The 16,712-nt window shown below is 36.5% G+C and overlaps 3 protein-coding genes across 4 annotated transcripts in view; 1 reads left to right on the top strand and 2 right to left on the bottom strand.

Annotated features, from left to right (window-relative positions):
* LOC115225224 (zinc finger protein OZF-like) overlaps window positions 1-615 on the top strand; it is a 35,428-nt gene extending 34,813 nt beyond the window's left edge. Inside the window, exon 6 of the mRNA XM_036513895.1 lies at window positions 113-615. Within this exon, the coding sequence (XP_036369788.1) occupies window positions 113-267 (155 nt within the window). The 3' untranslated portion in view covers window positions 268-615. The remainder of the gene's footprint in view (window positions 1-112) is intronic.
* LOC118768138 (zinc finger protein 708-like) overlaps window positions 1-16,712 on the bottom strand; it is a 184,623-nt gene that overhangs the window by 39,639 nt on the left and 128,272 nt on the right. The window lies entirely within an intron of this gene.
* LOC118768134 (zinc finger protein OZF-like) overlaps window positions 6,387-16,712 on the bottom strand; it is a 49,408-nt gene continuing 39,082 nt past the window's right edge. For both annotated transcript variants that reach the window (XM_036514005.1, XM_036514004.1), the window contains exon 4: window positions 6,387-7,865. In XM_036514005.1, coding sequence (XP_036369898.1) covers window positions 7,171-7,865 — 695 coding nt within the window. In that variant the 3' untranslated portion in view covers window positions 6,387-7,170. The remainder of the gene's footprint in view (window positions 7,866-16,712) is intronic.

Here is a 16,712-nt window from a genome sequence, read left to right as displayed (position 1 = left end):
GAGAAACCATATCAGTGTGATATTTGTGGTAAATCTTTCTGCCATAAGCACAGCCTTACTTCTCACATATCCATTCATACAGGAGAAAAACTTTATCACTGTGATATTTGTGGTAAATCATTCTCTCAGAGAAGTAACCTTACTAGACACAAATCCACTCATACAGGAGAGAAACCTTATCACTGTGATGTCTGTGGTAAATCATTCTCTCAAAAAAGTCAACTTTCTTCCCACAAATCCATTCATACAGGAGAGAAACCTGATTAATGTGATGTCTGCGGAATGTCATTCTCTCAAAGACGTTACCTTGATTCTCACAAATACATTCATACAGGAGAGAAACCATATCAATGTCGTATTTGTGGTAAATCATTCTCCCGTAAGCATAGCCTTACTTATCACAAATCCATTCATACTGGAGAGAAACTGTATGTGTGATATTTGTGGTAAATCATTGTCTTGCTTGCGCTCTTTAACCTCTCATAAAAACATTCATACAGGAGAGAAACCATAGCACTGTAATATCTGCAGTAAATCATTCTAAGTCGGATCTTTTCCTCTTGAACGGCACTTTTCAACACAATTTCTAGTTAATTAAACACTTTTAAACTTTGTATACTGGTAGAATGCGTGAAAAGAAAACGTTTCTTTCTCTTGGCTTTCTTGAGACAATTGTAATTTATAAGTTTAATGTAGTTTAATTTTTCGAATTTTAACCAATCCTATGCCCTCTATTGAGCTAAAATCATTTGCTGCGTCTAAAACTAAGACAGCATCCTGTCACTAACCCTAACCCTAAATTTTAGCCTTTCAGTTTGTTTGTTTTTTATTGTTACACGTGTGTCTAAAATTATTCGTTTTGTTTTTTAGTTGAGTTTTTTTCTTTTGTTTTAGCCTTTCATTTTTTTTTCTTAATTATTATCCTTAAATTAATTTAACAATTAAGAAAAAAAAACGAAAGGCTAAAATTTAGGGTTAGGGTTAGGGTGATGTTGTCTCAGTTTTAGACGCAGTAAATGATTTTAGCTCAATAGAGGCCATTGATTGGTTAAATTTCGAAAAATTCAACTACGTTAAACTTACAAATTGCAATTTTCTAAAGAAAGCCAAGAGAAAAAAATGTTTTATTTTGACACATTCTACCAGTATACGAAGTTTAAAAGTGTTTAATTAACTAGAAATTGTGTTGAAAACCGCCGTTCAAAAGAAAAAGATCAGGTATTTCTCCTGCATCTGTCTTACCAGAAATATATAGCATCAGTGGTGCTTTCCCCTGGCATGAACCCAAACTGCATCTCATCTAAACTGACTTTCTCCCTAATTAGTTGATAATTATTTACTTTGTGTGAAAAAATTATTTACCTTGTTTAAAAAAAAAAGATTATTTGATATACAGCCTTTAAATACATACCATAAATCCTCGAGTATAGTCCGCCCTTGAGTATAATACGCAGGGTAATTTTTATGGGGCTGTACCTCTGAAAAACCTAAATCTTGTATATAATATGCACCCCTTCTCTAACCTGAGTCAAGGAGGTCTATATAACATCCTTGGTTTGTAAAAATGTATATGGTAACATCCTTTATTATTATTGTATATATAACATAATGCAAACGTGTAGCTTTTTTGTGTATTTTGTTTGCAGAAAATAAAGAAATAACAGTAATAACGTTTAATAAATGTTGCTTACTGCAAGTTATGGATGATTCTTTTATGACTTCATTGCTTTCAGGCTTAGCTTAAGGTATTTTCACGCCCGACATCACAAATTGCGTCTGAATAAACATTGCCGGACAGCAAAGAGAGACTCGGACGTTGCTTAGAAAATATTTTTCATTTTAACCTCGTATATAATCCACACCTGGGATTTTGACCTTTAAATTTTGGTGGGGAAATGTGGATTATACTCGAAGACTTACAGTACGTGCTTTGCGCATGTACGCATCTATTAATTTGCATACGTGCACTCGCGCTAGGTAGTCGTAGGATCGACTAGTCACAACTAGCTAGCGTGATGGCGTGCAGCGGGACCACTTCACGTAAATAGTACTAGGCGTCTATAACCAGTCAAGTCGTGAGTCACTCTGGTAATTAATATATATATAACAATTATGGGTGGTTTTACGTTTTCCACAATGATATGTACTACCAGGGTGCCACCAAGCTTATTGAATATGAGAAGGCTGTTTTTCCTGAGATGTATGTTAACACGCAGATGTCTGTACTTCGTACAAGTTTGTGCAGAGCTTTTCCTTTTGAATGGCATATGTCAACACAATTTCTAGTTAACTAAACTCTTTTAAACTTCGTATACTGGTAGAATGTGTTTATAAAACATCATTTTTTCTTGGCTTTATTGAGAAAATTCTATAGTTTGTAACATATTTCCACTTTAAAATCGAGCATTTCGGCAATTTTAACCAATCAAATACGTCCATCTGGAGTCAAAACATACCGTGCTGTATGAATATGTCCCTTGTTTAAGAAACAGAGTGGGTTTATTTGCATTTGCAAAGAAAAAAAAGGTACCCTTCCCCCACCCCTAACCCTAAAATAGATTGAAATGCAAAGATCGATACTAAGGTTATAATTGTGGGTGACAATTTCATACGACACTGCTACAGAAAATGGGATTTTTTTTGTCGCGGTGTCATGAAAATGTCACCCATAATTATAACCCTAGTATCGATCTTTGCATTACAATCTATTTGGGCTAGGGGTGGGGGAAGGGTATCTTTATCGTACCACTACTGCATAAATCTCTATGAGATATTTAGAAATGTATTGGATCTTTTCGGTTTGAATGGCAGTTTTTCTAGCGGTGTCATATGAAATTGTCACCCATAATTATGACCCTAGTATCGATCCATTGCATTTCAATCTCGTTTAGGGTGGGGGGAAGGGTACCTTTTTTTCTTGACAAATGTAAATAAACCCAATCTGTTTCTTAAACGAGGGACATATTCATACGGCACAATGTTTTCACCTCAATAGACGTCATTGATTGCTTGAAATTGAAGAAAAAAGACAACAAATATCTTACAAACCGTAGAATTTTCTCAATAAAGCCAGGAGAAAAAGTGTTTAGTCACCTAGAAATTATGATAAAAACTGCTGTTCAAACCGAAAAGACCTACATACTCTGTTGTTGATGGTGAAATTCCAATGAAGGATCCTTGGATTTAGGTTAGAAATTGGCTCTTTCTCTATTGGCAAGAAATTTTGAAATAAAACTGAACAATGGTATACATATATACATACGTACGTACATACATGCAGACTGTTGCTATAGCAACGGAGCTAGGATACACAGAGTGAAGCCACTTGGGAAAGATTGACTCTAAACTTTGCTGTGCATTCACACTAAGTGTTAACATTCTAGCTCTCTTCTGCTGTTTGCAGCAATGCTTGGAAGGAAGGTATGTAGCGTGTGATTGTCACATTGAGCAGAGAATCTACATCAGATTTTGCCTAAATCAGGGCAATACCTGCTCAGAGGCCCACACAAATTTTCATCATTCTCGACAGAATCAAGGGAATCTTGTATAACTTATTTCTTTATTACCCACAAGGGGCTAAACACAGAGAGGACAAACAAGGACAGACGCACGGGTTAAGTCCGTTATATCGACCCCGAAAGGATGGAAGGCAAAGTCGACCTCGGCGGAATTTGAACTCAGAAGATTACGGCAGATGAAATACGGCTACGCATTTCGCCCAGCGTGCTAACGTTTCTGCCAGCTCACCGCCTTGTATAACTAAAACCTGAGTGACCCCTGGTAGTCAGACAGGAAAGCAAAATGAAAATGGGATTTAACAGGAGTAATCTCCCTCGACCTTCTTGAATATTTTAGAAGCTTCCTATAAACTTCCGGATGACATAGCAGTCAGGGACTTCTGGTTTATCCCTTATAGAAAGCAGAGCATTCTAATTTTGTGCCACCCTTGCGTTGACTCCTGACTCCTAGACATGCATTGACTCAGGTCATACACATACATACCCGCAAGTGCATGTGTTCGCCTTATTTTGCTTTGAGACGTGGTTGCAAAATATGTTCATCTGATGTTACAAGCTTTTCCTTCAATTAACCTTATGTCAACGCATTACCTCTGGATCTTGCCTGAGTAGGGTTTCCTCTCCGAAGACCTTCCACTGTTCAGCTCTCTTGAGAATTTCCTACCATTGTCTTATTTTAACATTTCATCAGTGACTGGGAAATATATTTCCTTCACACTCCTGCTCTCACATGGTTACCATCTACTCAATGGCTCCATCGCATATTCACTAGATAACCACCATCATTAGCATTTAATGAACAAACTTATCCCTTCGTTTATCTCTCATCACTGTATCTTAGCATCTAACACCAAGTATATTAAGTATATTAAATAATATCAACAAATTATATAACTTCAAAACAAACATTTATTATAGATCAGTTTGGAGAAATGTGTAACTTTTATCAAACATTGATCAAGTGTGAATTCTATGCTGTATCATCAATTGTATAGGCTCATAAGGGACACATTTGGATAGGGTTGCGAAATTAGAAAATCATATATACGGGACACTTAAAATCTCTCTATATATATATATTTATACGTGCCTACACACCCAACATAATATATAAAAGCAGAGAGATAAGTTAAAAAGATAATGCAATTATTTTAATGGGTTATGAGGACAGAATTATTTAATACAAGCTAAAGAAATAATAAATTCTATTAAAGTGAAATAATTTGAAAATATTTCTTTAATACAGACAACAGAGAAATAAGCAAACAGTATCTTGTGTAATGTGTACATATAGGCGTGGGAGTGGCTGTGTGGTAAGTAGCTTGCTTACCAACCACATGGTCCCATTTCAGTCTCATTGTGTAGCACTTTGGACTTTTCTACTAGTTTTTTCTACTATAGCCTCAGATGACCAAAGCCTTGTGAGTGGATTTGGTAGACAGAAACTGAAAGAAGTCCATCGTATATATGTGTGTGTGTGTATATGTTTGTCCCCCAAACATCACTTGACAATCGATGCTGGTGTGTTTACGTCCACCATAACTTAGCAGTTCAGCAAAAGAGACCAATAGAATAAGTCCTGGGTCTATTTGCTCGACTAAAGGCGGTGCTCCAGCATGGCCACTGTCAAATGACTGAAACATGTAAAATAGATAGGTTCCCCTATTTTCTTCCATGTATCCATATTTATTATTGAAATATCACATCCAGTATCGAACTGAAGTTTAATATTTATTCCAATCATTTTTACGTGTACAAATTTTCTCATTTGGGAGTCGAATTTTGTTTCTGTTGAGAGCCCTCTAGGATTTTTAATGGTTGATCTTCAGAATTTAGTTCTGCAGTGTGAATTTCTGTATATTCAGTTGTTGTAAGGCCTTGTACAAAAATAAGACACCTGAACATCTCAGGTGTAAATTCTTTGAGTTTAAAAATATTCACACATCCTGTCAATTGTTCCTGCGTATGTGATAAAATCACCATCCTCTTTTTTCATTATATTCCAAAACACCATCCAAGTGTTAGAGAAGTTTTATCACCAAATATGTTAGACAGTAATTCTATTGTTTCTTTAAAACAAATTTCATTGAGTTTTTTCGGGTAATATGAAATTAAAGTAATGTTCATACTCAGATGGGGCTCATTTATGTCATAATAACCTTACTTTTTCTGTATCTGACCATGTCTTACAATCATCCTTAAAAATTACCCGCTGTAGTACAATGCAACAGTTATACCGTCCTCTGGGTTATAACTGAAATCATAGAGTCCAAAACGTCGTCTGGCAAAAGTGTACTTCCCTCATTTTTGGACTTCTTTGAATAAAGCTCCAATAATTGTTGTTGTTGCTGCCTTTGTCGTTGATTTTGCAACAGTTTTATAGAAGCTAATTAGTCTTCCATGATTTAACAATTTTGTGTCACAAAAATTTGTTAACTGAACTGCAAGAGCTTCGAAACCCTCATCGCCAGATGTTGTAACATAATTGTTCCGTACAATAAATAAGATAACCAGAAAATTGTAACAACAATCTAATGAACTAACAAATCTTTTACGAACCAACATTCAATATTCCTTAGGAAGTAAACCAAGCGACACCTTCCGACTTCACTTGACTCTGAACCGTAAACCCACTCAGATTGTAACTATTTATACTTTACTCGAACCAATCTATCTCTCATAAGGGGACATGGTAACTCTCATCACAACAGGTGCCATTCTAACCAGATGCCCATCATAAATCCCTGCTTGGTGTCTGGTAAGAACAAGACCATGAAAACCTGCTCTACAGAATGATTTAGCAAAAAATAAGTATCATCCATTGCAGGGGTTGAGCAGGGATGTACTTGAACCATAGGTAGAGTGGGGCATTAGGCTTTTGAAAAATATTTCCCACTCTACACCCAAAACTGTGACAAACAGCAATAAGCCTCCAGCTAGTGCCAGAATATGTGGGCAGTAGCACAAAGGGTGCAGATCCTGGGATCCCTGAGTGTGTCCAGCAGAGGATAACTGATCATGGCTGGGAAATGGAGTGTAATACATTTGTGTCAAAATAATATATCCTCAAGAAAACAGAGCAAATTAATATAATCAATATTGTTTGAATAAAAAACACAAATCGTAATTAGTGAGTTGATGCAAATGAGGAAAATGTGAAAAATGAATTTATTTTGTAAAAAGTAATACATTTGCAGTATTTTATTCAGCAGGACATCTGTTTTATCATTGATATTGTTATTGATCAATATGAATAAGTATATGTTTAGTTAAGGTAGATTATTGAGAGAATGATTTAGCACAGATTACACAGTCATAAGAATCTTCTCCTGTATGAATATGTTTGTGTTTAGTTTATTATTTCTCTCTATGAAAGAATGACTTGTCACAGATGTCACAGTGATAGGATTTCTCTCCTGTATGAATGGATTTGTGATGAGTTCAATATTGTTCCACAGAGAATGATTTACCTCAGGTATCACAGCAATAGAGTTTCTCTCCTGTATGAATACGTTTATAAGTATATACAGCATATTCACAATAGAATGATTTGCTGCAGACATCAGTCACATAGTTTCTCTCCAGTATGAGCAGACTTGTAATTAATTAAATAATTTCTTAAACGGAATAATTTACTGCAGATACTACAGTGCTATGGTTTGTCCCCTGTATTAATGCATTTGTGTCCATTTAAGTACCTTTTTTGAGAGAATGATTTACCACAGATATCACACTGATATGGCCTCTCATGAGCATGAGTGAGTTTGTGAGTAGTTAAATAACTTTTTAATGAAAAGGATTTATCACAGATATCACACTGATATGGTTTCTCACCTGTATGAACTGATTTGTGATATGTAAGGTGACCTTTTTGAGAGAATGATTTACCACAAATATCACATTTATATGGTTTCTCTCCTGTATGAGTGCATTTGTGATAAGTAAGGCCTCTCCTTTGAGTGAATGATTTACCACAAATATCACAGGGATATGGCCTCTCATGAGCATGAGTGAGTTCGTGAGTAGTTAAATGACTTTTTGATGAAAAGGATTTATCACAGATATCACACTGATATGGTTTCTCACCTGTATGAACTGATTTGTGATAAGTAAGGTGACCTTTTTGAGAGAATGATTTACCACAAATATCACATTTATATGGTTTCTCTCCTGTATGAGTGTATTTGTGATAAGTAAGGCCTCTCCTTCGAATGAACGATTTACCACAAATATCACAGGGATATAACCTCTCATGAGCATGAGTGAGTTCGTGAGTAGTTAAATGACTTTTTGATGAAAAGGATTTATCACAGATATCACACTGATATGGTTTCTCATCTGTATGAACTGATTTGTGAGTAGTAAGGTTACATTTTTGAGAGAATAATTTACCACAAATATCACAGTGATGTGGCTTCTCACGTGTATGTCTACGTTTGTGAGTAGTTAAATGACTTTTTGATGAAAAAGATTTATCACAGATATCACACTGATATTGTTTCTCACCTGTATGAACTGATTTGTGATAAGTAAGGTGACCTTTTTGAGAGAATGATTTACCACAAATATCACATTTATATGGTTTCTCTCCTGTATGAGTGTATTTGTGATAAGTAAGGCCTCCCCTTTGAGTGAATGATTTACCACAAATATCACAGGGATATGGCCTCTTATGAGCATGAGTGAGTTCGTGAGTAGTTAAATGACCTTTTGATGAAAAAGATTTATCACAGTGATATGGTTTCTCTCCTGTATGAATGGATTTATGAGAATTTAAAGTGCTCAAGTAAGAGAATGATTTATCACAGTGATATCGTTTCTCTCCTGTATGAATGTATTTGTGTCTAGTAAGGTGACTTTTTGATGAAAATGATTTACCACAGATATCACACTGATATGGTTTCTCTCCAGTATGAACGGAATTGTGAGAAGTAAGGCGACTTCTTTGAGAGAATGATTTACCACAAATATCACACCGATATGGTTTCTCACCTGTATGAATGTATTTGTGAGAATAAAGGCTACTTTTTTGAGAGAATGATTTACCACAAATAGCGCAGTGATGTGGTTTCTCTCCTGTATGAATGTGTTTGTGAGAATCAAGGGAACTTCTATGAGAGAATGATTTACCGCAAATACGACATTGATATGGTTTCTCTCCTGTATGAATGGATTTGTGTTTAGTAAGGTTATATTTTTTAGAGAATGATTTACCACAGATATCACAGTGATGTGGTTTCTCTCCAGTATGAGTGTATTTGTGATGAGTAAGGTGACTTTTTCGAGAGAATGATTTACCACAAATATCACAGTAATATTTCTTTCCACCTGGATCAATACATTTGTGAACAGTGAGATTTCCCTTATTAGAAAAAGTCTTTTTACAGATATCACATTGGTCTGATAACTTTTCTATTTCTTTTAACATCTCCAGACTATTCATTATTGTTCTATAGTATACAGACAGAAAATATATTTTCCCCTTCTTCTTTATATATATCTTCTACAGCAAATCTGATCTTGAATATCTGAAAATGATACAAACACCTTTCCAGATTTTCTCACATTCAAACTGAATGTGAAATACTTTTGTAAATATTCCTGGCAATGAGGAAAACAAATGTTGCTATCAATTCAGAAGAAATATTTCACCGTTATTCACCATAGATATATTATATAAACAGAGTTATTATCTATTATTTATAACGGCTGACATTCGTTTTCAAAACATGATCAATATTCATGATGTATCTCACGTAAAACTCCTTTATATGAGTATCTGAAATGACACAGAAACAGTAGAAGATATAGGAAAGACTTAAAAAGCAAAGGTTTAACAATAAAAATTATAACTACATTTTCATAATGATAAACTGTGGATATAAACTTTTACCCGAATAAATTACACTTTAAAATGATACTCATGACACAAGACATTACTTTCGTCTATAATGACCTGAGTCATAAATCTAATACTTTCTCTAGTTTAGTTTCAAGGCACCGAAACAAACAAAAGGAAAAGCAGTGTAAATAACGGACAGAGTCAAAACTATTGAAAAGGTTGCAAGACGCAAATAAAATTTTAGGAAAAAAGCAAATAAGTAAGAAATAACTGCAAAATTTTACCGATGAGTGTGTTAAGTTATAAGGCATCAACCACAGTGAAAATTTTGTTGATCCGACAAATGCGTCAGTGCACACACAAACGATAGAGAGATTGTGGGGGTCAGTTAAGAGATCAGTTGTTCGCCCAGGCATTCGTGCCTGTTACTTAAAGCAATACCTCTCCAAGTTCCTATTTATGGAAAGCATCAAACCTGCTGCCAAGAGAAAACACGTATTCTTATTGGCAGCAGCAAGTCTTTATCCTGGCCCGAGATAATTTTTTCCTCCAACCCATCTCATTTCTTTATCATCACTGTCGATGGACCACTCAAAGAGGTATGTAAACATTATCATTTTCGTAACATAATTTCTGTAGTATTTCAAGATGTTTCTGACACGTATTTTGATTCATATGGTGGAGATCCAACATTTCTTCACTTTTTCCAGAATTTCTTTTCTTTTTTTTTTTTTTTGCGAAATATGTACAAAAATACGGAGTTTATGATTCATGTGTGAGTGTGTGTTCTTGATACTCGTTTAGAACAAGTAGTTTTACACCAATTACACTATTTTTTCTTAGTTTAAAGGCCGTGGACTGAAGATGTGAAATTTCCGAAGCCTCTCCCCCACCCCCCCTTTCGCGAGCGCGTATTTTTTTTTATCATATTCGTTTAGAGCAAGTTGTTTTACACCTATTACGCTATTTTTGTTTTTGTGCCCGGGTCAGACGGTTTCGGAAATTCCCGATGTAAATTTTCCGAGGCTTCTCCCCCACCCCTCTTTCGCGAGGGCGCATTTTTTTTGTCATATTCGTTTAGAGCAAGTTGTTTTACACATATTACACTATTTTTTTTTGTTTTGGTGCCCGGGTCAGCCCCTCAGACGCTTTCGGAAATTCCCGATGTGAATTTTCCGAGGCCTCTCCCCCACTCCCCTTTCGCGTGCGCGCATTTTTTTTTCATATTCGTTCATATTTTTTCTTGTTTCTTTGAATGGTGTAACGCTTTAGTTTAACCGTTAATTCTATTCGCCAATAAATGTCTTTAATTAAGCCAAGAAAATTTGGATTTTACTTGGCATGGCCATGAAAAAGCACCAAATTTTTAGCTTTTTTTTTATTACAGTAGATATTCCATTTGCTGACTGTGTCGATTCAAAGCCGTCTATTGATTTATCATAGAGGTATTATTTGCTAAACATCTATATTTGCTGTTCCTGTCGAAATAATCCACGTTAATTATGTCTGATTTTTGCTCCTGTGAATAATCTGCAATCTAATAAAACATAAATAGCTGACTGCAACATGAGGCCAGTGGTACCGCGATGATAAAACAAGATACACCTTTTCGTAGACAGAATCAGCAAATGGCTTAAACTTGAAAAGAAACGAATACACAAACGTATTTATGATCCAGACCTTCAACACATGTGAATGCAGAATTTCTTTAAAAGATTTATATTATTAATAAGGTTACAGAAGGAAAAGTCGTGGTGGGTTGGTGTTTAAATTATAGTTGTGTTTATGTTTGATGTATTCTAAAAGTCAGGACAGTCGGGAACACAAGCGAATTTCATTAAGAGGTCTGCTCAGTCAGGGGTGACCATGGGCTAAACAACAGTGACTTGCCACGTTTCTGAAGATAGTAGAATATTATTGTCCACCGTTTTGTAGTTTAACATTTCCCATAATATCTGAAGGTGGAGGGGTTAAACTAAAGCGTTACACCACTCAAAGAAACAAAAAAAAAAAATGTGTGTAATAGGTGTAAAACAACCCAATGTGGTTGGCCATGGATGGCTTCTAAATTTCCTTTAGTTTAACCGAATTAACATCGATGTCAAACTAGCAACTTTTAAAACTTTTTACTTTTGTTTGGAGTTTCGAATTAGCCAGGTTAATCGGCTTCTGCTAAAAAATAAAATATATATTACATCTTACCTGTTTTGATAAATAGATCATATGTTACGATAATTAGATTAATGTGAATTAATGTTAATTACAGAAAAGAGCAATTAACGGGAATATAGTATAAAGACACTCTAAAAGTCGGCATGGAAAGTCAACGAAACGAACTAAAAATCTTGATGTTGTATACCTCGTATTACTACACATTTGTCGGATGATAAAACTGAGTTGGTAAATTTTTTATGTTTTATTATTGCTATAATTACTATTTAGAATTTTGAATTGTAAGAAAAAAAATCCAAATGATGGCAAAAGTTACAAAACTAAAGCTTATTTTCCAGTCGATTGCTACTTTTACGCTGTTCTGTCGTCGAACCCGTAAGTTACAGGGACGGAAAGAAACGAATACAGCGTATCAGAGTGATGTTGGATGAGGATAGGGGGAAAGATGCAGGCATCAGTGTTCGAAAACCATTTTTGGTTTGTTTATATTCCAGTAACTTAGTTGTGCAATGGAAGAGGGCGGGGGTAAAGAATACGCACACCACCCGTTTACGGTGTAAGCCTAGCCCATGGGTCGCAGGAGGCGGAAGAGGTCAAGCAGGACGCACGTGTGGTCATCGACGAAGGGACAGTTCGAGCAGAGACGAGGAAGCGACAGGACGTCGGTTGTGTTTTTTTTACGCTCGTGAAATTTGGTAAAAAAGAACAGAAAGTGAGTGGGAAAATTGTTGTTGTTGTGGAATTTTGTACGTTTGTTGATGCGGTTTCGCGTTACACTGGTTCTACGCTTTGCACTGTTTCTGTTCGGGCGGCCGTTTTCGGTCTGTCAGACGGAGGGAGATGGACGACCACTCCCTAGTGGAGGAGCCGGAGGAAGAATGGATATTTGAGAACTTGTCGGAGGCATCGACCTCTGAAGACGAGCAAATCGGTGATGTAAATAATGTGGAGATAAAACACAGGAAAACGTACGCAGGAGTTGCAAAAAAGAAGACGGCACAGGAAAAGCAAATAAACCTAGAAAAATTGCCAGGTTTCCAGAGGTATATGAGGAAGGACAGCGGTGAGGTGGAACTAACGCCACCACCAAAGAGAAAAGAATGGTTGGAGAAAAGGATCATCATATACAGGGTATTCGCAAGCGGAACGAAAAAGATAGAAGTGGTGAATATGGAGTGGATAAATGAGGCGCTAAGAAGAACGGAAGAGGAAATCGAATTTCTGTCGAGAGGTTCAAAACATGGTACTGTAGTAGTACAGTTCAAAAGTGAGAAGGCAGCAAGGAAGATGGCGGCGAAGGCGGTGAAATCCGAGAAGGTAATACTTTTGCCTACGTATTTAAATAGAAAAATCACAAGAGTAAGGGTCGAGGGAATAGCCCCAAACGTTGAAGCCGAGTGGATTGTGGCGGCTATAATTAGCGGCCACGAGGATGAAGTGGACATCCTCCATGCCTCGGTTAAGACCGAGGGCTGGAGAGGCGTGACAGTGGAACTAAATGTGCAGGCAGAGAACGATGTACTGGTGGACCTAACAGAAAATATCAGATTGGGAGACGTGATCATGAGAGTGTGGGTGGAGGGCAGGGCGCCCAGGTGCTATAAGTGTGGCCTGAGGGGTCACATAAGAGCCTACTGCCCTCCCCCACAAAAAGAAACAGTGATCCAGGAAGAGGAGGAAACGGAGCCGGAAAAAGTTGAAGCGGAAGAACCTGAGGAGGAGAAGGAAATCCAAACTGAGTGGGAAGACGTACGGAAAAAAAGAAAAGGAAGAAGGAAAGTGAACTTTATTGAATCCCAATCCACCCCAACACCACCCGCACCCTCTGAGCCCCATCCTTCCCCTGCAAACAAAGAGCCCACCTATTCCCCACCTACAAGAAAACCTAAAAACGCAGACACACAGATGATACAAGAGCCCAAGCCCCATACTTTATGTTTTATAACAAAGGAAGACAATGTGAAGCCGACAAGTATCTTTGGTGAAAAATCATGGTATGAGGGAGAAGATGGAAGTTACATGGCGATGAAAGGTGAAATAATGGACGCAAGGAAGATTTTGTCGGAAAAAAAGGGTGTAGAAGCGATTGAGGTGGAATTTTCGGATGAGAAGATAAAAGAGTGTGAAGAGATATTTGAGATAGTATTAGGAAAGGAGGGGCTTTTGATTGGAGATGATAGGCGACGAAGGGTTGTGAAGGACAGGTAAGTGATGCTGGCGGATGGGGCCGTTAGCATCGCTTTCATATTACCATTTTTTCATTTAAAATTCATTTTTCATATTATTAATTATAATGTTCTATGTCCCCTCTCCGTCGCCCCTTGTGGGTAATAAAAAATCAGAGATGAGAAATCGCACGTTGACGTCGGTTGTGTTTTTTTTATACGCTCGTGAAATTTGGTAAAAAAGAACAAAAGGTGAGTGGGAAAATTGTTGTTGTTGTGGAATTTTGTACGTTTGTTGATGCGGTTTCGCGTTGCACTGTTTCTGTTCGGGCGGCCGTTTTCGGTCTGTCAGACAGAGGGAGATGGACGACCACTCCCTAGTGGAGGAGTCGGAGGAAGAATGGATATTTGAGACCTTGTCGGAGACATCGACCTCTGAAGACGAGCAAATCATATTATTTTCATATTATTAATTATAATGTTCTATGTCCCCAATGTTTTGTAATGTCCCCTCTGCATCGCCCCTTGTGGGTAATAAAAAAATCAGAGACGAGGAAGCGACAGGACGTGTCAAATTCGTAAGAGACCTCGGATCTTCGCCGAGGTAAGGCCTTTTGTATTTCTTCCTCCCGTTGCTTCTCCTTCTGTTGTCCTCTTCATCCATCACACTACACATACATACTTGTCCTTCTCATCAAGCAAACTCTCTTGAATTTGGATTTAATGAAAATAATATTGAATAAGACTTTGCGAGTCAGCTTTACATAATTTCTTGGGTATTGGTTAGAAAACAACCCACGGGTTTCTCACCTTAACCTTAGAAAGAAATAAACGAAGAACGACACTACAGGTTTAAAGAGGAGATCGTAAGAGTAGCAAAAAACCTGAAAATAAGTAGTCAGCATATACTTTTGTATTTTTTGCCATTATTCGGGGTTTTTTCATTATAATTCACATTTCGAAAACGTAATTATAGCAATAAAAACCATTAAAAATTTACAACTTCAGTTTTAGCATCCGACAAATGCGTAGTAATAGGACGGATACAATATTCAGATTTCAGTTCGTTTCGTTGACGTTCCGTGTCGATTTTTCTAAAGTGCCTTTAAATTATATTTCCCGCCAGATCAATCCTTTCTGTAATTAACGTTAATTCATATTAAACACTAATTTATTTATCATCACAGGTAAGATACAATACATGTTTTGTTTGTGGTAAAAGCCGATGACCCTGGTTAATTGGAAACTCCAGACAATTGTGAAAGTTTTGAATGTTGCTAATCTGATTTCGATATTAATTCCATTCTCCGTTAAACTTCTTGGATAATGCCAAGAAAATCTAATCTTAATTTTTACTTGGTATGTCGATGAAAAAGCACCAAATTTTTGATGTCTTTTAGGCGATGTTACGGTATAAGTACCGGATACATTTAAGAAAAGTGGGGTTTTCTTTATACATGGAGGGTTAGGGTTTCTGTTAGGGGTGGGAGAAAAGGGTTTCTGTTATAAATCATTAAAATCCTTAAAAATGTTAAGCCCGAAGGCCGCGGCCATGGTGGGGCATCACCGCTGGAACTCATATCTTCAGAGATGTAAACAAAGTCACGTGTGTACATATACCGAAGGATCGCCACATACCCTAACCCTAACACAAACCCTAGCCCTCACAGAAACCCTAACTTTAACCCTCACCCTAACTCCCCATATATAAAAATAACACTTTTTTGAATTGTATCTGGTACTTCCGGAAGTACACCGGTACTTATACCCTAAGATCGCCTTCTTTTATTACAGTAGATATTCCATTTGTTACTTGTGTCCGTTCGAAGCTGTCTATCGCTTTATTATAGAGGTATAACTTGCTACGTATCACTATTTGCTGTTTATTTTGTCAAAATGATTGGCTTTAATAGTTATCTCTTTTCTCTCTTTTACTTGTTTCAGTCATTTGACTGTGGCCATGCTAGAGCACCACCTTTTAGTCGAGCAAATCGACCCCAGGACTTATTCTATTCGGTCTGTTTTGTCGAACCACTAGGTTATGGGGACGTAAACACAGACACATAAACATACATATACACATATATACGACGGGCTTCTTCCTCAGATTCGCCAACACTACACCTGATTTTCTCCCCTCCATACACACGCAAACATGTATCTGACTCATACGCTGTTCGCTTTCCAGACATTTGTACATTACTGCATATACTTTATACGCACTTTTGACAAGTTGTGGTGCACCTGAGCACTGTATACAGTAATTTCATTATTATTATTTTAAAAGTCGTGAACACAACCTAATTTCATTAATAGACCTGTTCAGCCAGGGATGATTCCGGGCTAAACAACAGTGACTTATCACATTTCTGAAGATAGTAGGAAGTTATTGTCCAATATTTTGTAGTTTAACATTTTACGTAATATCTGAAGGCAAAGGAACGGAAGTCTGTGTATAGAGACTAATTATTCGGGTTAAGGTTTATATAAACAGTTTATTATTATGAAAATGTAGTAATATTTTTTATAGTTGAATCTCTGCTTTTCGAGTCTTTCCTATATCTTCTACTGTTTCTGTGTCATTTCAGAATGAGATGTTAGTGGTATAAAGGAGTTTTTACATCAGATACATCATGAATATTAATCATCATTTGAAGACTAATGGAAGATATTATAAATAATATATATAACCCTGTTTCTATTACAAATCTAAGGTGAATAACTGTGAAATATTTCTTTGGAATTAATACGAACGTTTGTTTTCTTCATTGCCAGTATTTTACATTCTGTTTGAATTTGGAAAAATCTGTGAAGGTCTTTGTATTATCTTCAGATATTCGAGAAGATCAGATTTGCTGTATATATAGCAGTAGAAGTATTTGAATCAACAAAGATATTTATAAAGAAGAAAAGAAAAATATATTTTGAGGTCGTATACTGTAGAACCATAATGAATCCGCCGGAGATGACAAGAGAAAGAGAAAAATTATCATACCAATGTGATATCTGTAAAAA

Source organism: Octopus sinensis, linkage group LG27 (genome assembly GCF_006345805.1).
Source record: "Octopus sinensis linkage group LG27, ASM634580v1, whole genome shotgun sequence".
NCBI lineage: Eukaryota > Metazoa > Mollusca > Cephalopoda > Octopoda > Octopodidae > Octopus > Octopus sinensis.
Note: the sequence above shows the minus strand (reverse complement) of the source record. Positions and strands in the feature narration are given on the sequence as shown.